This window comes from Sus scrofa, chromosome 3, assembly GCF_054392235.1.
Source record: "Sus scrofa isolate SSC_HxYL_T2T_F1_AM1 chromosome 3, Sscrofa_HxYL_maternal_Yorkshire_Landrace_v2.0, whole genome shotgun sequence".
Taxonomy (NCBI): Eukaryota; Metazoa; Chordata; class Mammalia; order Artiodactyla; family Suidae; genus Sus; species Sus scrofa.
The window spans coordinates 60,994,407-61,018,837 of NC_139385.1; the positions used below are offsets into that span (position 1 = coordinate 60,994,407).

The 24,431-nt window shown below is 50.6% G+C and overlaps 1 protein-coding gene across 6 annotated transcripts in view; it reads right to left on the reverse strand.

Moving 5' to 3' along the window:
- NCK2 (NCK adaptor protein 2) overlaps nt 1-24,431 on the reverse strand; it is a 134,895-nt gene that overhangs the window by 20,942 nt on the left and 89,522 nt on the right. For 3 of the 6 annotated variants that reach the window (XM_021085579.2, XM_021085576.2, XM_085015362.1), the window contains 2 exons: nt 24,028-24,269; nt 1,569-2,278 (listed from right to left, as the gene is read on the reverse strand). In XM_021085579.2, the coding sequence (XP_020941238.1) occupies nt 1,569-2,278; nt 24,028-24,253 (936 nt within the window). In that variant the 5' untranslated portion in view covers nt 24,254-24,269. Of the gene's footprint in view, nt 1-1,568; nt 2,279-24,027; nt 24,270-24,431 lie in introns of those variants that run through there. The other 3 variants (XM_085015363.1, XM_021085592.2, NM_001137631.1) reach the window with 2 other exon arrangements.

Sequence of the window (24,431 nt, forward strand, 5' to 3'; positions counted from 1 at the left end):
CAGCCACAGCATAGGCAGCTGCCACCTGCACCAGCTGCCGACACCATCAAGGGGGCCAGTTTCCACCATGATAACAACTGCCCCTTTCTCGGAAGGGAAAAATCATTTCCGGAGCCTCCAAATGCTTTCAGATCCATCAACAGGGATCTTGAAATGCACTTATTGTGGTATCAACTTCCTCAGAGGACAATAATTATAGTACATAGCATGTGCTTACTAGCCTTACAGATTGCATTTAAAAAATTAAACCAAAGCCTGTAAAAACTAATACAAAATAATCACACTGGATTCTTTTTTTTTTTTTTTTTTTTTTGCTTTTTAGGGCCGCACTTGTGGCCTATGGAAGTTCCCAGGCTAGGGGTTGAATTGGAGCTATAGCTGCTGGCCTACACCACAGCCACAGCAACATGGGATCCAAGCCACATCTGTGATCTACACCACTACTCATGCAACATCGTATCCTTAACTAAGCGAAGCCAGGTATTGAACTCAAGTCCTCATGGATACTAGTCGGGTTCATTAGACGGGAACACCATGGAAGATGTATCTGCAGGGATCTACTAAACCAGTTGAGCAGTATGTCCCTAATGAACATCAAAAAGACCACCTCGTGTGACACCAGCCCAGTTCTCTCAGACTGGCTCAGCCACACACCTGAAACACAAACACTGGTTTGTGATGGAAATGGATCTGCTCCAAGTCAAGAGGCCTCATACCTCCCATGCAGTTCACACACACAAACTCATCTCTCTCAACAACTGTCTTTTTCTTTTCAATTCTGTTCTTTTAAAAGGCTTTTCAGAGATAAACTCAGTGGTGCCTGCAGAGATAAACTCAGTGGTGCCTGTGGCAGAGATGACCCAAGGATTATAGGATTTAAAAAGAAAAATCAACCAACCAAGAAAAGGCTGTGTCAGAAACAGAGTATGGGTCTTGCTGAGAACATCTGCTGTGTCTCAGACCCAGAGAGGAAACAAGGTCAACTGCCAGGGCCGAGGCAAGGTCATTCACAGGGGGAAATCAACAGAGAAAATGACTTTTGAGCCTGCAGAACAGAAGAGGGGTAATCTCAGGTGCGAGTCAGTAAACCCTCAGAAGCTAAAACACACTTTACTTACCATCCTATCTGCAAGAATGCATCTTAGAGAGAATGGGTGCAGCTTGGGAGGGCAATCACTGCACTCCAAGCAGATTTCAGCACAAGGCAGAGCAGGGGGTTCAGTACACAGGCTGCACAGATCCTCTGTGTTCATCCCTCGTAACACAAGCCTTAAACACCCTAATTGAGACTATTCACACATCTGAGAAGGGAACTGCACACACGTGCACATATATGTGCACGCACACACACACACACACGCTTGCATACACGGACTATGCTCTGCTTCCTTCTCACCACCCCACTCACCAAAAAGACTTGCTGTCCCTAATGAGGAAGCCACCTTATGCGCCAGGTGCACACTTGCACATCTGCATGCACACCCAAGACACGCACTTGCACACATCCAGACATGCAGATGTGCACGCTCAGACTCACACCCCTCCACCCATGCTCAACCCACACTCACCGAGGACTCGCTATCGCGGACGAGGAAGTCGCCCTGCACACCTCTCGCGTTGAGCGCGCACTCGGCCTGGTGGCGAGTCACGTTCCCGTAGTACCACTCCCGGCCTGCAAACCGGCCCGCACGAGCGGGCCCTGTGGGGCCAGAGCCTGCGTGCAGGGCTGGGCCCTCGCTCAGCACCACCACGTAGTTCTTGGGCACTAGGCCGACCTGGCCACGCGCATTGCGGCAACGCCACCATTCAGGATCGTTCTCAGGCTTCTCGATCACCTCCATCGTCTCGCCCTTGTCGAAGTTAAGCTCCTCCTCGGTGACCGAGCTGAAGGGGTACAGTGTCTGCACCACGTGCAGGACCCGCAAGCTCTGGCCATTGCTGAGTGCGGCTCCGGGCCGCAGGCTTGGGCCTCCGTGCGTGTCAGCGGCCGCTTCGTCCAGCTCCTCCAGCACGTAGTTGGACGGGAACCAGCCCACCTGCCCGTTGTAGCTGCCCCGCCACCAGCCGTCGCTGCACTTCTCCATGACGGTGACGCGAGAGCCCTTCACGAGCGACAGCTCATCCTCGCGCTCAGCCGCGTATGCGAACTTGACTATGGCTGGGATGCTGAGGTCATAGATGCGGTCGGCGCCACCCCCGTTGGCGGGGAACTCTGCGTCCGTGCTGGGCGTGGGCGAGGCATCGCGCGCACTCGTCTTCCTGCGGGTCCTGCCGAGGCCTGCGGAGACACGGCAAGGGCTCAGCGTGCGGATGGGGCTCAATGCACAGGGGCCCGGCAGGGGCTCCAGGCAAGGTCCGGCCGAGGAGTAGCGCCTGCACATGATGCAGGACAGACGGCCTGCCTCTCAGGCACCAGCAGAGAAGGTGACAGCTACATCCTGCAATGGCCAAATGCTTAAAAACTGGAAATTACCAAAGCCCACTCTCTGTTTTCCTCAAACAAAATCGCCAGAACACCAGCAAACCAAGACAAAACAGTGTAAGTGATTGAAGCATCCAAGTGCCACTCAAACAACACAAATAAGGTATTAAAACACAAAACGTCTTCTGCGTTTTGGACTGGAAGCTGGAGGAAATGAGTTCAAAGACCCGTCCCAGCTCTCATACGGTTCAGGACCGCCCTGCTCCCACCTGCCAACTTCAGGCCAGCACCCACCCCAACTCAGGGCCTCCAGGGGCTCCTTGGTAGTGGAGCGGCCCCACTGGGCAGAAACCCATCTCCTTCTTTCAACTCTTCACTTCTTTCAAAAGTGCAGCAATTTCCCACAACAGGTGGTGATGAGTGAATGAGAAAAACATACCTGATACAGTACATCTAAGACATGACTTTTCATATTCTAATTGAAAATCCACTAGTGGATCAGAAATCAGTTTAATAAGGTGTCACCAGCCTGCATGTATGTGTTGGAGAATCTCAGAGAGCATCAAACAGAACTGCTGCTTCGGTTACATATGTGAGTCAGTGCAGAGCTGTAACGCCAGCCTTCTTCCTTCCTGTGCAAACGGTTTGAAAAGCCCTAAGGGAAATAGGCTTTAACACGGTTAAAATGCATGGAATTTGGCACCTTTGTCGAAAGTGGGTCTAGGTGGGTCTAGGGAAGGAAGGCCAGGGCTCCAGAGCGGGGGACAGGCCCCTGGACGGGGTGGAGGTGGGGGCTGGTTCTAAGAGATGGCTGCTCACCCACGAGCCCTCCCAACCTCAGCAGCACAGGGGCTTTCACCATCTGGAAACTGTGACCACTGGCAGGTGTCCATTTTTTTTTCCAGGAAATGACACCAAAGTGCTTTTATGGGTAGCTTGTAGCTCCCTCTCCCTAGTTCCCTGCAGTAAAGACAGCCTGAGTCAGAGAATTACCCTTGTTTCTATTCCCATGTTGGGTGAGGGGATATCAGAGGAAGAAAAGGCATTGTGATCACCTCTGCTCATGGAGGCTTGGGCTCTGACTTCCAGAGCAGACCTGCCCCGGGCCTGAGATTCTCAGCCCTGGGACGTGTGCTTTGCTCTGGGCCACCAGCTGAGCAAGGAGCATGCAATAGGTGACAGCACACCAATGCAAATGACAAGTGCTCCTTCACTGGGCCTTCAGGCAAAGAGCCTGGTCTCTAAGCTAAGAGCCTCTGCTGTTTCTCTTTGCGCTGCAGCATCTTTGTCCAGCGCAGGAGACGGACGAGCAGGCCAGGACAGGAGACCAAGTGAAACTCAGGTTTCCCCTTAGGCGCTCACTTGCTTTTCACCTGAACACGTGAGCCTCTCAATTTTTTTTTTCTCTTTTTGTCTTTTTCTAGGACTGCTTCCACGCAGCACATGGAGGTTCCCAGGCTAGGGGTCTAATAGGAGCTGTAGCCACCGGCCTACGCCAGAGCCACAGTAACTCAGGATCTGAGCTGAGTCTGCAACCTACACCACAGCTCATGGCAACGCCGGATTCTTAACCCACTGAACAAGGCCAGGGATCGAACCTGCAACCTTATAGTTCCTAGTCGGATTCGTTAACCACTCAGCCATGACGGGAACGCTGAGCCTCTCAGTTTTTGATTTCAAACCTAGGGCAGTTCAACCAGCACTGTGATGACGTGACAGCTTCCTAAAACCGGAAGGCAGACAGGACGGTCCTTGAAAGCAAGCTCCTGTCTAGAAGGCTCAGGCACAAAGGCCTTAAACCCTCAGCTGGAGCAGCAAGGGGCAGGCAGGGTGCCGTGTTTATGGGTAACAAAGATTTCCAGAAATAACATTTAAAAATAACATTCTAAGAGCGCGTTCCAAATTTGTGAACAATGAAAGCTACTTGAGGAGCCAGGGAAGAACGGGGTTTAGAATATTCATCAAGACTTACAGGTGTCAAGGGCAGCAGAAAAGACAATGGTGGACCCTAGTGGACCTTAGACCTCATAATACGTTGAAGAGACCTCACTGCTGACCTATGGACACCCTACTTAGCCTGCTCTTTGCAAACTCAGAACAATTCAATGACTTCAGCCACTGAGCTCCTGCCAGGCACCTTCCTAGATGTTGGGGACAGCGAGATAAATGAGACAGGCACACTCCCCGCCTACACAGGACTCACATTTCTCTATCAAAACTGGAACATTCCACATACAACCGCCCCCGGAAAAATCAACCTGTTTTGCTCTTAATGTGACCTAAACAGTCTTTGAGGCAACTCTGGGGTGGGATGGCGGGGGCGACAAAGCGGAGTGACTGAGAACACAGCCTCGAGGGGGAAATCCCGAGCCAGCCACTAATGAGCTGTGTGCCTTTGGGCAAGATACTTAGAGTCTCTGGGCCTTTGTTTTCTTACCTATAAAGTGTGGACAGCAGTGGCGCTGTATCAGTCTGTGAGGGCTGCCACAACCAAGTACCACAGACTGGGGGGGGCTTAAACAACAGAAATCTTCTCATAGTTCTGGAGACTGCAGGTCATAGGTCAGGTGGCCAGTGGGGCTGGGCCCTTCGGAGGCCTCTCCCCTTGGCGTGTGGACAGCTGCCTTCTCACCGCGTCTGCATTGTGTTCCTAGTTTCCTCTTCTTACAAGGACACCAGTCTCAGTGAATTAGGGCCCACCCTAAAAAAACCTCGTTTAAACGGAATTACTTCTTTAGAGGCCCTAGACAAAGACAGTCACGCTCTGAGATTCTGGGGCACAAGACATCAACATTTGAATTTCAAGGGGACAATTCAGCCCCAAACAGATACTAAATTCAGATTATACAGAGAAAACACTGCAATTGATTTTTTTTTTTTCTTTTTTTGGCTGTCTTTTTAGGGCCACATCTGCGGCATATGGAGGCTCTCAGGCTAGGGGTCCAACCAAACTGTAGCTGTCAGCCTACGCCACAACCACAGCAACACGGGATCCGAGCCACATCTGTGACCTACACCACAGCTCAGGGTAACGCCGGATCCTTAACCCACTGAGCAAAGCCAGAGATTGAATGTGCGTCCTCATGGATGCCAGTCAGGTTTGTTAACTGTTGAGCCACGATGGGAACTCCCAGAAAGTGCTTTCTGAATGATAACAATTGTTACTCTTACTAACTGAGCGGGGTTTCTCTTTTTTTTTTTCTCAGAACAATATTACTGGGAGCCCAAAGTCCTCCGTGAACACGCTTGGCCATGGCCCTATGTGCTGGTGGCCACCAGGACAGAAAGTCTGCCTGTCTGGCTTTTGGCACCTGGGGAACGTTACAGTGGGAACAACATCATGGACGGCTTCTGGTGCAGTGAAATGCGGGAGGCAGATGAGTGTCTTGGGGTACAAAGGAGGCCCCCACCGCTGACGTCTGCATGACCTGAACCTCACAACAGCTCCGTGACAGAGCAGACCTCCCCCCATTTCTGCAGATGGGAAAACCAATGCTGCAAGAGATCAGGGAACTGGCCCAACACACAGCCAGGGAAGCAGCAGAGACAGACCCATGACCCATCTGATCCTAATAATCCCAAGCCTATCTGATCTGTAATAATCCAGAAGCACAGCTCTGTCAGAGGCTCCTGTGAAGCATCCTTATTGGTATCATGATTTCTGTGCCCAGAGCATCCAGGGCTCTGAAGCAGGGTCTCAGGATCTAACCCCACACACCCTCTCAAACTGGAATGAACCCTCCCTCTGATTCTTGGTGAAGGGGGTGTTGGGGCATAGGGAATGAAGGCTGGGGCTAAGAAGTGCATCAGGAGTAGCAGGCCAGGGCCCCAGGACAAGTGACTAGACAGCTGGGAGGGCACGTCAGCTGGAAATGTGTAAATAGAATAGTCACTTGGGTTGCTGAGAAAGGTCTCCATTTCCTCCCCCGCCCCCCCATCCCCCTTTCCCCTGACCCTGATTCTGCAGGATGCCAGAGCCCAGGGGTGCCCAACAGAAGGGCTGGGGGCCCTGGGAGCAGCGGGGGTGGTGGACAGGAGGGAGAGGGAAGGGACCCACCAGCAGTGGGGGGGGGGGGCTTGCTAAGCAAGGACCATCAGGCAAGCTGCACCCAATTCAGGTGGCCTGGAACACAAGGCCACTGTCATCTCCCCTCATCTGGACTTCACCCGAGATCATGTGACTGTCACGTGACAGTTATGAGATGCCAAGTCAGAGGGGTAGAGACCCGAATGCAAGCCCCAGATCCTTCCCAGGAGCCCCACAGCATCCGGGTTCTAATTCAAAGGTAAATCCATTACTTTTTAGGGAAAGAGGCAGCATGGGAATCCCATTGTTCTCCACTTTCTCTCTGGGGATCTTTTTTTAAGAAATACATCTTCTCCATTGGTCCTTTTGCTTTCATTAAAGATATACCATCTACTTTTCCCGGTTGTCGCAAAAACGCCATCTGACTCCAATGTGTGTTTTCATTTTAACAAGGATGATGTGCTTATTCTCCTTCTGTACACATTTTTCTGGGCAGGAGAGGCAAACCCCCACACACATTTTGCAAAGTCTTAGTCCACATTTGCCTACTTGAACAGCAACCAACAGATACCCTTGCTTACCAGGGCTAACCCTCACCCCCTCTCGGTGCCCCATTTGGGAGAACGCACTTTCTGGCCTTTTCCGAGGCCTGTGTACAGTCCAAGCATGAATTCTGGTGCAGCTTGAGCCAAGTGACTAGAAGCACTGCCCTGGGAACTACACCCTGCCCTCCGGCATGGATTGGGGTGTGTGGGGGGGGGGGGGAAGGAGGGGACCAGGCAGGTCCCACTGGTCTGCAATGGAGAGAGACTGAGGCCAGGGGAGGACTAGAGGGTTGGAGCAAGACTTGGGATGAGGTCAAGAGCTGGGCTTTTCCCTCGGTTCTCAAGTTAATCCTGAACCTGCTCCCCCTACTACGCAGGGTGTTTGATGCTTGGACATTTTGGCTGGTGGTTTTGTGCAGCCTACCCTGGATCCGTCACACCGAGCATGAGAACATGAAGAACGGGGCCATTAGAAAGCCTTTCTAAGTGCTGGCACGCTTCAGTCGGGGATGTCAAGGAACTTTTTCCCGCAAAGAAATGACTTTCTCTACAGCTCGTTCAATAATGTATAAATAGCAATACCTTCTATGAAGAAAGAATAAGAAGGAGTGGAAATTGATGTCTAAAAAAAAAAGGCACAATGCTGTCTCAGGTGGTGCGTGCTCAGGCGTGCTCAGGATTTTCATTCTACGGTGAAGAGCAGGCTCTGAGAACACCGTGCATCTATGATCACGAGGCTCTGGATGGAGAAGGAATCTTACAGAAGGGCTTGCTCAGCTGTGTTCTGGCTGCTGTGGGGAGTCTGTTCCCTGGGGGGGCACAGAGCCTCTGCCCCACCCCCAGCAGCTCCAGGGAGTCCCGCTCCACCTGGGGTCTGGGGCATGAGCCACCCCACAGCTGCTCCCAGGGGTCCAGGTGGGTCAGCAGCGACCCCGGGCACAGAGCTGCTGGGTTTGAGCCACCTCCACAGCCGGCACATTAAAGACGGATCACAGGCTGTGCAATAAGCTTCATGTGCATTTAAGAACCATCATAAAAAAAGGCGGGTACCTTCAGGAATGGTGTTTTTGATCCTGTGAGCAGACAGCATCATTTTATTTAATTTTATTTTTCAGACAGCATAATTTTAAATGGCAAAGAGCTGAGCTGGATTTAAAGGTAAACTATACTTTTCGGCTTCGGGGACAATTTCCTGGCATCAAGCTATTGGATCTCTGATCCACTTACATTTTCATTGACAGTAATAAGCACGTTTTAACTTTCTTGAATAAAATTACATACATTAAAGAGTTCTAATAAAGCTTGAATACATCATACATTATTAATGTCAGTGATTTTCAAGTCAAAATCTTTCACAGACTCCTTTTAAGATAAAGGGATGTTACAGCAGATGACTAAACTATATTCTGTCATCTTCTAGCTGGAATTCTGGAGATCTCAGGTAACACGTCAGACAAATTTGATAGTTCAGACATATATTCCAGCCCATTCCTTTTAGACACAGCACACCTGAGTTTCAGGAGCTCTCTGGGAAAGCCATTTTATTTTTATCACTAATCAGATTCATAACATAAACCAGATTTAACTAGAAAATTTCCTTGTACTTAAAGTGTCATTTATATTAAGAATAGAGGTTAGTAATTTGTAAGGCTTTTCCCCCATCAGGATTACGAATGTCAACTGAAAATTACAGAAGGTTCTTTATCATTAAATGCTCAAGAGATCTGACAAGATTTGATTCAGGTCCAAAGCAACTATAGTAACTTTTCATAGAAGAGGATATATTTAACATTTGGCTCCTAATAGCTCTTCATGGTACTATATGCTCACTTAAGTTGTATCTAGATTTTCAGAATAGCTTCCACTACTCAGAAAATATCTAGTGCCAAAATTTACAATCTGTTGAGTATTTGAATAGGTAAAGAAAAAGACTCTCCATGTGACTGAACCTAGGATTTTTGGAAGGGGGCCCATTTCGGATTAATGCGGTAGTTCTCTATTGTTCTGATCTGTTCAGCACCTTCAGCCCATCTCTATTCCACAGGGCTCCTCTCTTGTGGTTTCAGTGGGCTTGTCCCTGTGAGTCAGACCAGGACCCCCACCGCTCTCAGAGGGCCCCCACCTGTAGGCGTCTGGGTGAGGGAGGAAGAGGTGAGTGGGAAGGAGGCCCAGAGGCAGGTCCAGATGTTGGGAGCCCCAGGGTCCAACCATACCTCCTGCATCTGGAGGTTTTCTTCTTCTTCTTCATTTTTTGATTTGCTTTTTTTCTTTAGCTATTTTTGAGTTGATTTCTGTCACTTCTATTAAGAGCTCAGGGAAAAATAAAACTACCCTTCCCCTGCTCTCACGCCTCCCCTCCCATCTCATCTCCTTAATTAAATAAGTCAAACTGTCGAGTCCCACTTAAAGACAGACAGACTGAAAGTTTGGGAGCCCCTGGCGTGGGTGTGGGGGTGAGGGCGGGTGGGGGTGAGCAGACACGATCAGCCACCAGATGGACCCATCCTTCCTAACCCCAGAGAGCCTTGGGTTTGAGTGTTTACTGCAAAGAACCATCATGAGAGGTCTGTTACCCTGGGTGGCGCAGACCTCAGGCCTGACTGAATGAGCACACGGGGACCACCGGCCACACCTGGGGCTGGGGTGGGCTCTGGAGAGCATATGGGCTGGTCGGCATAGACCAACTCAGGCAGGGCTGAGGCTCAGGCAGAGCAAACCAGGGTACGAGTGCCACCCAGGGGTGCTCCAGGCAGCACCTGCCCCTACTGTCATCCAGAGGCACAGCCGCACTATTACCTGCTGGACCCCTGAGCCTGGGACAGGTGGGACCTTGGCAGGGGACCTGGCAGGCTGGCCCGGGAAGTGAGGGGACAGGGGCAAAGAGGCATCTGTGGATGCTGCATGACTGAGGCCGGGGAGGCAGAGGTGGTCCATCGAACCCGCATCCCAGGGTCACTGGGGCACGGCCTTGCCCACAGGATTTGCTTTGAGAAGAAACCTGACCTTCCTGGCCACATCTGAGACCAAGGGCTATGTGCAGCCCTGGGCAGCTGGCTGGCCTTCACATCCTCTTCGGGCACTGATTTCACCTGCATAAACCTTGGCCCTGCTGCTGCAGCCGGGGCCATGTAAGCACCAGCAAAGCAGACGGTGGCCCTGAAGGTTCTGACCAGGAATTGGGGGTGGGGGGGGCACAACCTTTTGATAAGCAGGATCTGCCAGACATGGGGGGTTAAGGGCTGAGGAGAAAGTCGGGCTGGAATCTTTCTCCCGCTAGTAGTTTAAAACTAGCTTTTGAAGATGAAAACCACTGCAACAGGGCCTGTGGGCAACACCAGGGGCTGCAGGCAAGGACTCCAGGATGAGAACCTTTCCTCCAGGGCTGGGTCCCAGCATCTCTGAGCACCCAGATCTGTAAGCAGCCTTGGGACACCATGACATCGCCTTCCCTGAGTGACCCTGGGCCCCCAAGCCCGTGGCGCGCTCACCCACCTGTCCAGTCCCGTCTCCCCGAGTTCATGTTTGATCCTTTGTGGCCGTGGGGCAGGCACTCGACCAATATTTGCTCAGTTAATAATTCCACCTCCTAGTGCACCCAGCATGATTTCATTCCCTTATCAGTCCTTCCAGAGTCATCTCTCCAGGGGGATGCAGCGACACTGCCAGGAGCAGCCCACCGCAGAACCCTGAGATCCTCCCATGCCAGGTGTGTGACTGGGTGGCCCGACACCGGGGCTGGAAGGTGCTGCTCTAGCCAGGGATCTGAAGGTCCGCTGGTTCCCTATGCCCCTGCCCTCTGTGCCTCCCCGAAAACTGCAATGAATACGGGAGGTTTACTTTTTTTTTTCTTTTTTTTCTGTCTTTTGTCCTCTTAGGGCTGCACTAGCAGTATATGGAGGTTCCCAGGCTAGGGGTCTAATCGGAGCTACAGCTACCGGCCTACACCACAGCCATAGCGACGCGAAATCTGAGCTGTGTCGGTGAACTACACCACAGCTCATGGCAACACCAGATCCTCAGCCCACTGAGCGAGGCCAGGGATCGAAACTGCAACCTCACGGTTCCCAGTCGGATTTGCTTCTGCGGCACCACCATGGGAACTCCCAGGAGCTTTAGTCTTTATTCCCAGGCACATGTATCGTAGCTGCTTACGCCTCACCCCTGTGCCCTAGGATGAAACACACTTTGTGTGCCACATGAGACCCCCACGTTCAGGGATGGGTGGTCCGGGATGGGAGGGAGGGAGGAAGGAGACTCGGAGGGTGGAGAGAGCTGCCCCCCCAGCCCCCTGCCCACAGCAAACCCACACCCACCAGGCTGGGCTGCCAGCTGAAGGAGGGACAAAGGCGCCATTCACCATCCATGTGCCCAGATGGTCCCCCTTCCAGTGGGCGGGCGTGCCAGGAGCCAGCACAGGGGGAGAGGGGTGGGAGGGCCAAGCCCACCACCATACGGGTTCACTTCTGCCCAGAACCAGAAGTCGCATCCCTGCTCATAAGAAAGCCCATTCCCTTGTCAACAGGCAGGCCAATTATATGACAGAACATTTAAGCCTGAAAAAAATAATTCACAAGTATAGGATCTTCTACCAAAGGCGAAAGTCAAATGGTAGCACAGATGCCAATGAAAAGCATTTAAACATTTTTAAAATTGTAAATTGTAATTAAAAATACATATTTAGCACCTCTCAGCACATATCCTGATCCATTAGCACGAGCATTTCTGAATATGCAAAAGGGAGGACAGGATACAGCAAAGAATTGATGGAGGGGAAGTTAAGAAGCATCGCTCAGTGTCGGTCCCTGGGCCAAGCTCGACTCTCTGAGACCCTATCTGCTCAGAGAAGCGAAATAAGCTTAAAAAGAAAAGAGTGAGTAGAGGGATAACATGCTGGTGGGGGCGAGTGGCCGGCAGACGGCCCAACCCCAGTCCCGTTCACACTTCAAACCCAGCTTTCGCCCCACCAGCTTTTGGCCTTGGTAGCTCTGTGCTCTCCCCGACTCAGCTTCCTCATCTGTAACACGAGGATATCAGTGTCACTGGAGGGGCTCTTAGGAGCCCCAAACCTAAGGAAGGCAGCATCCAGTGCACAGCAGGAGCTCCGACGATGGTCAGGGCGTTTACTACTGTTATTGCTGCATGAGCTGGTTTCCTCTTGGCTCAAGGGCACAGGCAGTGGTGGGACTTTCTCCAGAGATGTGCTCTCGCGTCTGCTCCCCAGCCCCCTCTGCCCCGCTGCCCCCGAGGGCTCCTGCGAGGCAGCCTCACTCAGTCCTGCTCTCTGGGTCAGCAGCACCTGAGACCTGAGGGTCCCCTTGAAGTCTCGGGAGAGAGTGCTCCTCAGCGCCAATGGGCTTTCATGTAGCGAATAAAGGAGGCGCCCCACTTTCCAAGGCTGGACAGAAAGGCTCCTGGGACCACAGGCTGCTTTGGACAAGGCAAAGGCTAGCGCCTAAGCCCTGCAGGCTCCAGGCCCTGGTTCCCCGCCAGCTACAGTGGCAGCGCCCAGCCTGGGGTCAGAGGCCTGCTCCTGTTGCTGCTGTGAGGCTGGCAGCCTTGGACAAGAATCTCACTTTGCCTGATTTTCATAGAAAAGGTTTGGACCAGGTTGCCTCCAAGGCCCTTTCCAGAATATCCTAGAGTTCTACCGAAAGCCCCACTATTAAATGAATTACACTTGTGAAACTTAACTGTATATACCAGGCCATGAAAAAACCACCATGGAAGAACCCTAAGCAGTCCTTTCGGATCCCACGGCCCGCTCTTATCACGAGTGTCCTGCCTATCGGCACACTGGGTTCAACACTACAGGTTCTGGCAACCTAAATCAGTGTTATTAGGACCCATTTCACTGCTAATTCCTGCTCCACTGTAAATGCCCCTGGGGTCAATGTTCCAAGTCTGACACTCAACCATTTTGCTTCAAAAACACCGTTAGTGGAGGTTCCCTGTAAATAGCCACCCCTACAAAGTGCTGCCCTCCAGGGGCTTCCCGCTGTGAGACCGGGTCTTCATGGCATCTGTGAGCAGAGGAAGGAAGTTAAGAGTTGTGAGAAAGGAGTTCCTGTTTGGGCTCAGCGGAAATGAATCTGCCTAGTAACCATGAGGATGCAGGTCTGATCACTGGCCTTGCTCAGTGGGTTAAGGATCCAGCATTGCCATGAGCTGTGGTGTTGGTTGCAGGGAGGCTGGGAGCTGGTGTAGGCCAGCAGCTACAGCTCCGACTGGACCCCTAGCCTGGGAACCTCCATAACCGCAGGTATGGCCCTTAAAAAAAAAAAAAAAAAAAGGGTTGTGAGAAAGTGGTGCAGCCTGGAGGGCTCAAGCAGGTGACCAGCTTCTAGACAAAGATGACAGAGGCAAATGCTGGTGACACAGGGAGACACCCAGCCTGGGTCAGGTCGGAGCCCTAGCTGCCAACCTGCCAGCCCATGCATGGCTCCAGAGTGGGGCCCGTGGTGGCCTTCCAGCACTGGGCGCTCTGCCTCAGCACCACACACCTGCCTTGAACAATTCCACCCTCTGCCCCCACATCTGCCCCTGGGGGACAGACAGGAACATGTAATCGAGAAGAGGAACATTTGAGCCACAGGGACAGGATCTAAAAACGAGAGCAGGCTACAGGGGGCAGTGTAGTTAGAAACATGGCGAGAAGATTTTACTATATTCCTCAGCATTTTTAGCTGAGGGTCTCTACTCTCAACCTGAAGGCTCCTACTTGAGTGACTTCAGTGGAGTAAGGGTGTTCTTGATGCTCTTTAGAAAGATGACAGTTTTAATAAGATGCAACCCAGGTGCCAGTCGCTGGGACAGAAACTGGGAAATGCCTTACATGATGTTCTTGTCCATCCTCGGGACACAGGGGGCGCAGGAGACCCCATGTCCCCGCACACCCGCTTCTCCCTACTCTCCTGAGGGCAGAGACCCCGGCTCGCTCCCCACCCCCTCCGCTGGCTGTTCTCCCATTAGCATTCTTTGGAACAATCTGTGTCTATTTTCTCTCTAATTATCCTCCCACTAATCTGTTGTGAGTTGTTTTACACTTTTTTGTTCTAAATACTTGGACGCTTATGATATACAAAAACAAATCCAAGTTTATTTTGAGTGGCTGGCACTGCAACGGCTGCAGACGTTTCTATAGTCTGTGGGCATTACATTTGGCATGCTGTGTGTCCCGTGAACAATCTCACAAGACAGAAATCTACAGTTCTAAATTATGACCTGTTCTGTGTAGTTCAGGTTCGTACAATGGTATATCACACGACAGAGACTGAAAAGATAAACCTCGAGTGTTAGATGCAGCTCTGAACCCAAGTCCGTGCTTGAATTTGGGGAATGGATGATAATTCCTTGGAGAAGCTGAACATTTAAAACCAAATGAGGGAGTTCCTACTGGGGCACAGTGGGTTAAGGATCTGGTGTTGGCCACAGATTTGATCCCTGGCCTGGGAACTTCCATATGCCTCGGGTGCAGCCAAAAAAAAAGGAAAAATCAAATTGAGATCTAAGATCTCAATCTTCTTCTTTTTGTTTTTGTTTTTTGTTTTAGGGCCACACCTGCGGCACATGGAAGTTCCCAGGCTAGGGGATGAATCAGAGCTGCCAGCTGCCGGCCTACGCCACAGCCACAGTAACTTGGGATCAGAGCCGCATCTGTGACCTACACCACAGCCCATGGCAATGCTGGATCCTTAACCCACTGAGCGAAGCCAGGGATCGAACCTGCATCCTCAGTGGATACTTGTCAGATTCATTGCCACAATGGGAACTCCTCTATCTTTTTTGCATGTGTCACACACACGAACTTTTCATGGGTGTGGTCTGGCTTTGCACATTTTTTAAATGAAAAAAAAAAGTACTCTGTACTTTTTTATCCTAGCTCCTCAGAGGGTGACTTAGTTCAGGAAGTATGTTTAAGTGATGTGTAGAAACTAGCGATCACTGTCTTTTTCTTTATGGACAGTCAACCTAGAAAAACAACTACTTCTGGGACAAATGCACTATAATCAGCCTTTCCTCTTTGATTGTTTACAGAAAACAAAAAACACTGCTGAGGAGCCAGGAGGCAAGGACCAAACTCACTTGGGAAACCTTTTCAAAATGATAGGGTTCTGGCTTCTGCAGAAAGGGGAGATCTTTTTAGGACTAACTGCCCCATGACAGCTGGTAGGGAGGTCAACAGGAAGTCACTTGTGCAACCTGATTTTGAGTCTGTGTGTGCAAAAACTACAGAGAAAACAGATGCAAATGCCAACAGCAATTATTTTAGGGTGGGAAGCTCATAGGTGATTTGTGTTTTTTCTATTTTTCAAATTTTTAAAGTATGCCTGTCTTCAGTGAGTGCTTTTATAAAAGACGGGCATTTCAGAGATCATGATGCTGAGGAAGAGCTGAGGGCAGAAGTCTGAGTCACACAAAGAACCTATGAATGACGAAGACGGCTGAGATCTTGTGCGCGTGGCCCCGGCAGAACATGCTTGGTGCTCACAAGACTGCTGCCAAAATAAGAATCAATTTAAGGGAAAGAAAATGTGTTCCTGCGACATTCGGCTTCTGAATCGTTTACATTCAAGTCCCCTGCTCACCTCAACATTAAGAGACCAGGCAAAGGTATTGATAAGTGAATCCCTTGGGGTCGGGGAGAAAATGATGCTCAGGAAGCAGCTGGTCCCCTAGCATCCCAGGGGCTGCAGAGAGGCCAGCAGAGACCAACCCAGCTGTGCCGTGGGGCTGGGGAGAGACCGGCTGCACCAATGCCGATGCTGAAGCCAAGCAGGTACCATCCCCCACCCAGATCTGAATGTCCAACTCCAGGCTGACCATCAGCAGCAGAGCCCGAGGGCGGGCAGACCTGTATGAATTTCAACCCATCTCTTATTGTGTGTTCTCGGGCACATACATCCGTTAACCTCTGGGTCTCATTTCCTCTTGCATGAAAGGTGGGGCTACTATTATTATATCCCTCGTACAGTTACTGGGGAGATTAGACAAGAAGATCTGCAGGCACCTGGCGTGGTATCTGGCAGTGAGGTAGACAGAGAGAGCATTATTATTGCCCACTCACTGGAAAACACACACCAAATCTGTTCTGGGGTCTTGGTTTGAATTTTTCTGCTGCATGAAGCTTTCTGTTTGGCTTCGGGTGAGACGTGACACACTCTGCAGCAGGAGCACAGGGGTGATGGCTGGGGAGCCCGAGGGCCCCTGGGGGCCTTCCTGCCAGGGGAGGGGTGCTGGTGGCCTGGGACCAGTCCCTGGGACCACAGTGGATTGGGAGCTTTCGAGCTGCCTGAGAGACGCCAAGGCTTCCTGCGGCCAAGGTAAAACCATTTAAACAGGTAAAAAATGAAGCTTCAGAGCTCCCATCGTGGCTCAGGGGTAATGATCCCGACCAGTATCCATGAGGACATGGGTTTGATCCCTGGCTTTGCTCAGTGGGTTAAGGATCCGGCGTTGCCGTGAGCTGTGGTGTAGGGGGCAGACGAGGCGTGGATTTGGTGTGGTATAGACTGGAAGCTGCAGCTCTGATTTGACCCCTAGCCTGAGAACCTCCATATGCCTCAGGTAGGGCCCTAAAAACACCAAACAAAACAAAAACGAAGCTTCACTTTGGCACATGGAGTATGTGGTAACAAAAATCTGAATTTTGTCGCCACGAGTTGAGATTCATGCCTGAAGCAGGCCACACTTCCACCACCAGCCTGCCATCCATTCCAACAGGTCTGGTCATCACTGCCCAGTTTCTCTGCCTGCTGCCCTAATTCTCTGGTCTTTCTGCTGGTTACTCATTCGGGCTCATCTGTGACTAGCACTCCCTGCTGGTTCACACCCATCAGCACAGGGCTGTGGGCTTTCCCGTGAGGCCCCTCGCCTCCCAACCCCTCTGCTCAGCTCAGGGTTGGTGACACCACCCCGTCACTCTGAGGCCTCATCCCAGGCTCCCACAGACGGACTGGCCCCCTCTACTCCACCCATGAGGACCAGGCCTCAGGTATGGTCACACGAGGGCAAACGCCAAAGGTGCAACCCTGGGGGCAGCCGGCCAGCAATGACCATGCTTAGTCTAAACCTCGACGGCCATCCCCTCTGTCCATGGGAGGCCCTTTGGGGTTCCCCTTTGCAAATGGCATCAGGCCTGATGTTTGGCACAGGGCACTGATCGCCCAGGACTCCTCAAGGCTGCTGGCTGGCCTGCCGTCCTTCTGCAACTCTGCATGCCCCTCCCCCACTGAGCCCACCTCCCCTCACGTCTCAGCTCCGAGCTTCCTTCTTGTGAATGACATCACCTTACATGTCATCACTGATCATCACTGTCATCACTACACAGGGGTAGCAGCTGAGGGTCAGCAGCTCAACAGCTTGGCCCCATCACTCAATGGTGAGCACCAAGCCTGGACTTGAAAAAGGGCTGTAGGGAGCCAGTGTCGCCCTCCTAACCACTCTGGGTACTGCATCCTGATGGGTAGGAGGCCACACGGCAAGGTCCCTCACTGTTTTCCTGGGACAGGAGGGGTGGTGCCCCCTTTGAACTGAGCTCTGCACATCTGGGCCACTGTTATGCTTCCAGTTACATCCCAAGCTTCAGAAAGTCAGGGACTGAACTGCATCCTTTCCTCATATACTGCCAGGCGAAGTAACGACCCACAGGGCTCCTGCTTCTGATGCGAACATTCCCTATTACAAGGCACTCATCCCAACATGATGTCTGCATCCCTGATTCAAAGCCTCTGGGTACTGTTCTCAGAGGCCACCCAGCGGGAACGAAGTGGCTTAGAGGGATTTCCAAGGACAGAGAAGGGGAGGGGCGACTCCCAGGCAGCCTGGACTACTGTGAGCATGAGCCACATCTCATCTGCCTGCCCTGCTTCTGACCTGCTGAGAGTGCCTGTAACCTCTGCCAAGACCACAGTCCTGCGGTGCCCGAAAGAAATCCCTCCCCAGCCTGCATGATGGCGCAGGCCAGGGCCCAGGAGGTCCTTTCTGTCCCCGTCCCCATCGCTGCTGTGACAAAAGAGCACACACTGAATGGGCTCAAAGCAGCCTGGGCTGATGCAGCAGGAAGCAGGGGCTTCCTCACCTGCTTGCCAGGAACACAGAAGGGACCTGCTGGATTATCATGGGAAATTCTGACCAGTCCTGGGGAACCATCCTGATGGAGAATTGGTTAGCGAGTTCACACTGGGTGGCATCATGTTTCAGGACCTATCTCAGTGTTTATTGGGTGATCCTCTCATCTCTGAAAGGCTGACACAAATGTAAGGCTCGAGACACCAAGGATGCCAGGAGGGACAGAAGCCCAAGTCACAACACTCCCTCGGCTCTGAGCCAACATCCTGGCCCAGGGTGGTCTCCAAACCACTCTGTGTCTGTCTGCCTGGTTGAATGGACAGAAAAGGTATAAGAATAGTCCCAAGGACGTTATTCTCCTCGAGCTGAGAGTAAGCTGCCAATGCCATGGCCCATCACTGCCCCACTTCGTATGCATTGCCACACACGAGGACATCCTCCTCCACAACACAACCCACCATCAAGGCCAGGACAGTAACACTGTCACACCATCACCACCACACTCGGCCCCCATCAAGTTCCGTCAGTCAAGGCTGAGTTTTTCATCTCTAAAATAAGGAACTTAGTATCACCAGCATTTCCTCTAACATTCCAGCTGCCCATCTCTGCAACTGGGTCCTCCTATCAAATGCCCACCCAGTAAACCCCGACATTCAAGGTGGTACAGTAAAAGAACCCAAGTTCAATTTCAAGTCCCGTCACTGTGGCTCCATCAACCCCATGTGGATATGGCCTCTAGGAACCTGGGAATTTCAGCCACAGAAGTCACCCTTCTCCAACCAAAAGCACTCCCCCAAACGGTGAGCAAGAATGTCCCCGCAGCAGCCATGCTCTGCTCCCAGGTCGGGCTTGGAGCTGCAGGGGTGGGGTCATCGCTGGCAGGTGTCCACCTGGCCTCAGGTATGGTCACACGAGAGCAAATGCCAAAGGTGCAACCCTGGGGGCAGCCGGCCAGCAATGACTGAGTGCACCTTGGAATAAGCCCTCCTCAGGTGTCGACCAGACCATTAGAAACGGAACTGGGGCTTCCTGGGCTGCCCTAGTCAGCCCTAGGTTAGCAGGGTGAAAACAAGGCAACTTTGGGGCTTTGGTGGGTCCCGGGGCTACGGTCACCAAGTGGTCACAGAAACCATTCTCAGGACAATACATCCCTGGGAGACGCTTTCCCATCTCTAGAGATTTAGCACAAGGCTTGAAAACATCTGCCCCGCGTGACTTTATGAGTCACTCTGCATAAAACACCACAGTCAGACCTTTACCCAGGAACACTCCAAGCCCTTCAAAGTATGGCCTGGGCTCTATCTGTGGAAAAGTTGTCTCTGACGCGTCCTAATCCTGCAGTGACTACGAGAGGAGAGCTATGGTATCAATGGGCTGCCTTAATGAAAAGAAGAGCTCGTGATGTTTTATTTCATTACAAATTATTAAAGGAAAAGGAAAAAGAATGTGCATCCTTTCCCAACAGAGAGATCTTTCGGGGGAAAGGCATTGCTTTCTTGAAGTCACTCTAACAAACTACTCCACGTGATTAAGCTAAATTTGTGACCAGCCTCAACAGAGCGCTGCCTAGTCTCGGTTACCTGCGACTTGGGATGTCAACCCAGGTTTAGAACACAGGGACTTTGCTGAGGAGTCTGGTGCTATTTTATTTCCAGCCAGGTATTTGCCAGGGAAATCTTTTTTTGTTTGTTTGTTTGTTTTTTTGTTTGTTTTTTAGGGCTGTACCCTCGGCATATGGAAGTTCCCAGCCTAGGGATCTAATCAGAGCTGTAGCCACCGGCCTACACCACAGCTACAGCAACATGGGATCCAAGCTGCCTCTGCAACCTACACCACAGCTTACTGCAATGCCGGATCCTTAACCCACTGAGCGAGGCCAGGGATTGAACCGGCGTTCTCATGGATACTAGTTGGGTTCGTTTCTGCTGTGCCACAATGGGAACTCCCTTGCCAGGGAACTCTTAACCATGGATTTAGAAATTAGGTGTGTTTCTATAAATGACAAATGTGGATGGTGTCAGGAGTAGCTACTAGACGGTCAACACATGTGGTGTAATTTTTAATTTTTTTTTTTTTTTTTTTTGCTTTTTAGGGCCACCCCACCAGCCTACACCACAACCACAGCAACACCAGATCTGAGCTGCATATGCAACCTACACCACCGCTCATAGCAATGCTGGATCCTTAACCCACTGAGCGAGGCCAGGGATTGCACCTGTGTCCTCATGGATGCTTGTCAGATTCATTTCCGTTGAGCCACGATGGGAATTCCTTTGATGTTGTGTTCACTCCTCCTGATACACAGCAGAGAGAATTTCTGTTGGCTGAGCATCGATCTAAATCACACTGTAATTCCAACAACATACGGGTCACAACCTTTTGAATAGGAAGCCCCGGATGTTTTAGCTCCAACTTTTCTGCGGCAGAGACCGTCTAGTGGGAGGCGTGAGAGGCTGCGGAAGTGGTTTACACCTCCCTTCTTGACAGAGATGCCATGGCCAGTCTGGCTGTGGAGAAGTCAGTCACTCCCCGTGGTGATTTCCTGTGGGGCTGCTCCCTTCTCCTCAGCACGGCTCAAGAGGGCAATGGAACACTCATGCCAAGATAGCAAGGTCTCCCTTTGGCCAACTACTAAGCAGGGCTTTGAGCACAGTAAACACATCGAAGCAAAAATGGACAACAAAGGGGGAACTTTTTCCCTGCAATGGGAATACTGACCCCTGAGAGCCTTTAGCTCATGAATGTCAACTGCCTCTAATAGATACGGCCTTCAGCACATAGCTTTATTTGTATTGTTAAAATAAATAATGCTTGGAGTTCCCATAGTGTTGCAGTGGTTAACGAATCCGACTAGGAAACATGAGGTTTCAGGTTTGGTCCCTGGCCTTGCTCAGTGGGTTAAGGATCCGGTGTTGCCGTGAGCTGTGGTGTAGGTTGCAGAAGCAGCTGGGATCCCGCGTTGCTGTGGCTGTGGTGTAGGACGGCAGCTACAGCTCAATTCTACCCCTAGCCTGGAACCTCCGTATGCTGTGGGAGCGGCCCTAGAAAAGGCAAAGACAAAAAATAAAAATTAAAAAAAATATATAAAATAAAATAAATAATGCTTGGTTCAAACGTTTGCAAGGCGGTGTGTGCCTGGGGGAGAGGAAGCCGAAGAGGAGTGGCCCTTTTACAGAAAGGAGCCCAATCCTTGGCACAGCTCTGGAGGGCAAAGGAGAGCCGAGGGGAGAAAGTTAAAGAAAAGCAAACTTGGATTCTATTTAAGGAAGAGCTTTCTAGCAATCTGTGTTCTCCAAAAATGGAATTGGCTGACTCTACACAAGGAGACGTGTTCCAGCAGAGCTGGGTGGCCATCTGTTGGGGCGGGGGTGGGGGGGAGCTGCCTGGCACCCAGCACGCGCATGCACTGGCTGAGCCAGGCCCCCTGAGTTCTAGAGTCCAGGGTATGCAGACACATGGGACTGACCACAGCTCATGAAAACCTGAACCCTAGAGAGAGGGGTGCTTCATCACTCAGCTGTCTTTTTGTTCTAAAAACCAAAGGAAAAAGTGACAAGCTGTTCAAAGGAATCTGGAGATAACGCGAGTGCCTGCTTTGTCTTAGGTTACTTCCTAGCATTCTGCTCAGTTTCTGGGCATTTCCTTCTTCTTTTCTTTTTTTTTCAGCCACGCCTGCGGCATGCAGAAGGTCCCAAGCCAGGAACTGAAAAGGGACTGAAGACATGCCACAGCAGTGACCGGAGCCACTGTAGTGACAATGCAAATCCTTTACCTGCTAGGCCACCAGGGAATTCCCTGAGTATTTCGTTCTTTACTAGAATCCTGAGAATAGATTTTTTTAAAAAACAGTAAGAATATAAGTCAACAATGTTCAGCATCTCCAAAAGCAGGTACTTCAGTGAATGAGAGGCTGAAATTGGAAAAAATAAATAAAATTATGTCAGGGCACTCAAAGTATTTACCTATTCATGCTTCTTTCTTTCTTTCTTTCTTTTTTTTTTTTCCTCGTCTTTTTAGGGCTGAACCTGTGGCATATGGAGGTTCCCAGGCTAGGGGTCGAATCAGAGCTACAGCTGCCAATCACAGCCACAGCCACAGCCACTCAGGATCCAAGCCATATCTGTGACCCACACCACATCTCATGGCAATGCCAGATCTTTAAACCACTGAGCAAGGCCAGGGATTGAACCCATGTCCTCATGGATGCTAGTTGGGTTCATTAACAACTGAGCCACGACGAGAACTCCTGCCTGCCTTTCCTTATAGTTAATGAAGAGTTATAAACACTGGACAACAATATTCTTCTCAAGTGACATGATCATCAAGAAAAAAAAAAAAGGATAAAAAAGATAAAAGGGTGTCAGATTTGTGAAAAATAATCAGCTTACTCATGAAAAACAGAATTTCTCCATCAGGCAGAACCTACAGTAGTCAGTGTGAATCACACACAGGACTATGTCTCATTTCTCCCTTCAAATTGTGGAAATAACCTAACATGTAACATAGAATTACTACCCAATGGATAAAGGCTCTAAATGGTTTCGATGAGAGCAGTGGATGCGTTCAGATTGCAGAAAAATGAAAGGTGGGTAGGTTGCAAGTCTTGTCACATGCAGAGTTTAACATTTTCTTTCTGGTTTTCCTACCTGTTCCCCTCCCGCAAATGAAACAAATTCTGTTAGAAATGAAAAGGTACTCTATCTAGTCACTTGTGATGGAGCATGACGGAGGATAATGTGAGAAAAAGAACATATATATGTATGTGTGACTGGGTCACTTTGCTGTACAGCAGAAAATTGACAGAACACTGTAAATCAGCTATAATGGAAAAAATAAAAATCATTAAAAAAAAAAAACATTATGAGACTACTGCCAAGTAGTCAAGAATAAAGTATCAACTTAAGTCATTTTGTCCCAGTGAACTTAATTGTGATGGACTTCTCCATCTGCCATAGCAAGAACTGCTTTCTTATTATTTAATACTCAATTTATTCAGCCTAAAGACTGGTTAGACATAATTTCTTATTATCAACTTAGATGCAATAACTAATTATTTATTCAATTATTTTTTTTTTAATTAAGGCACCTCTGTTATACCAACAACTGTGCCAAGATTGAGGACATGGCCATTAATAAAAATTAGGGGAAATCACACCAAAAAAACCAAAGAAATGAAAAGGAAAACCTCAAGGAAATGTCACGTGGGTGATAACACTCATGTTTTCAACCTCAAACTCTTCTGTGATAAGCAGTGGTCTCAGGTGGCAGGGCCCACGCTCTCACCCACACTCTGCAGCAGTAACTACTGTGCAGAAGTCTGATACCCACACTGAAGCAATACTGGACACCATCAATATCAGGGGATGCAGGTGGCCTTTCCCACGGCTGGATACCAGGGAGGGGAAACAGGATCGCAGGAAGAAAGCCGGGCAGATAGAGAGCCCCCACGAGTCACCCTGGTCAGCTGGCATCACACCGCCACTCCTGTCCCCACTTAGCTGGCACTGCCCAGGGCTGCAGTGTGAAATGCCACCAATTTAAAAGAGGGGAAAAGTTCACCTGGTTCAAAGCGCTTTTCGCTGTCTGCTTCTCTATGCACAAAAGCCACAGGTGCAGGATTCTGTGAGATGGAAAAGCTCTGGTGGAATGACACAGGTGGAGCTGTGGACATCCCTAGGGGATGGCAATTCCATCCCGGGACCCTCCAGAAAGTGGATGCCAGGAGACAGAAATGAGCAGGGGCCCCGGACACAGAAGGGTCCGCTCACATGGAACTCCAGATTCTAGAATCTCCAAGAAACGACACAGTGGATTTCTCCGCTGGATCTCTCCCCATTTCCAGAATTTCAGAAAAAGACACGAAGAAAGATGTTAATACTTAAAACATCCTTTTTTTTTTTTTTTCCTCTCCTACACCAACTAAAACGATGACCCCTCCTCCCTGCATCCCGAGAAAGGACACTCACCCAGTGTGTCCTTGAGGTTCCTCACGAGGGAGCCCTTCTTGAGGCTGTTCTTCCGCTCCACGTAGTTGGAAGGCACATAGCCCGTCCTGTTGGCCGCGTTCCGCACCCGCCACCATGTCTTGGAGTCGTCCAGCAGCCACAGGCGCTCGTTCTTCTTGATGTCCAGCTCCTGGTCCTGCTGGGCCGTGTAGTCCCACTTGGCTATCACGATGACTTCTTCTGTCATCTTTCATGGAGTCCTTCTGTCAGCAAAACAGGCGAGAGGCTCATTAGAGACCAAGCCAAAAGCTTCATCCTTTGTCCCCACTTGGAAGATGATGCCCTGACAGCTTTTAGTAAAAACTTGGCCACTGAATGTTGCCTGGGTCTCCAAATAACCTTCAGCGACCTTCCTTCAACACATG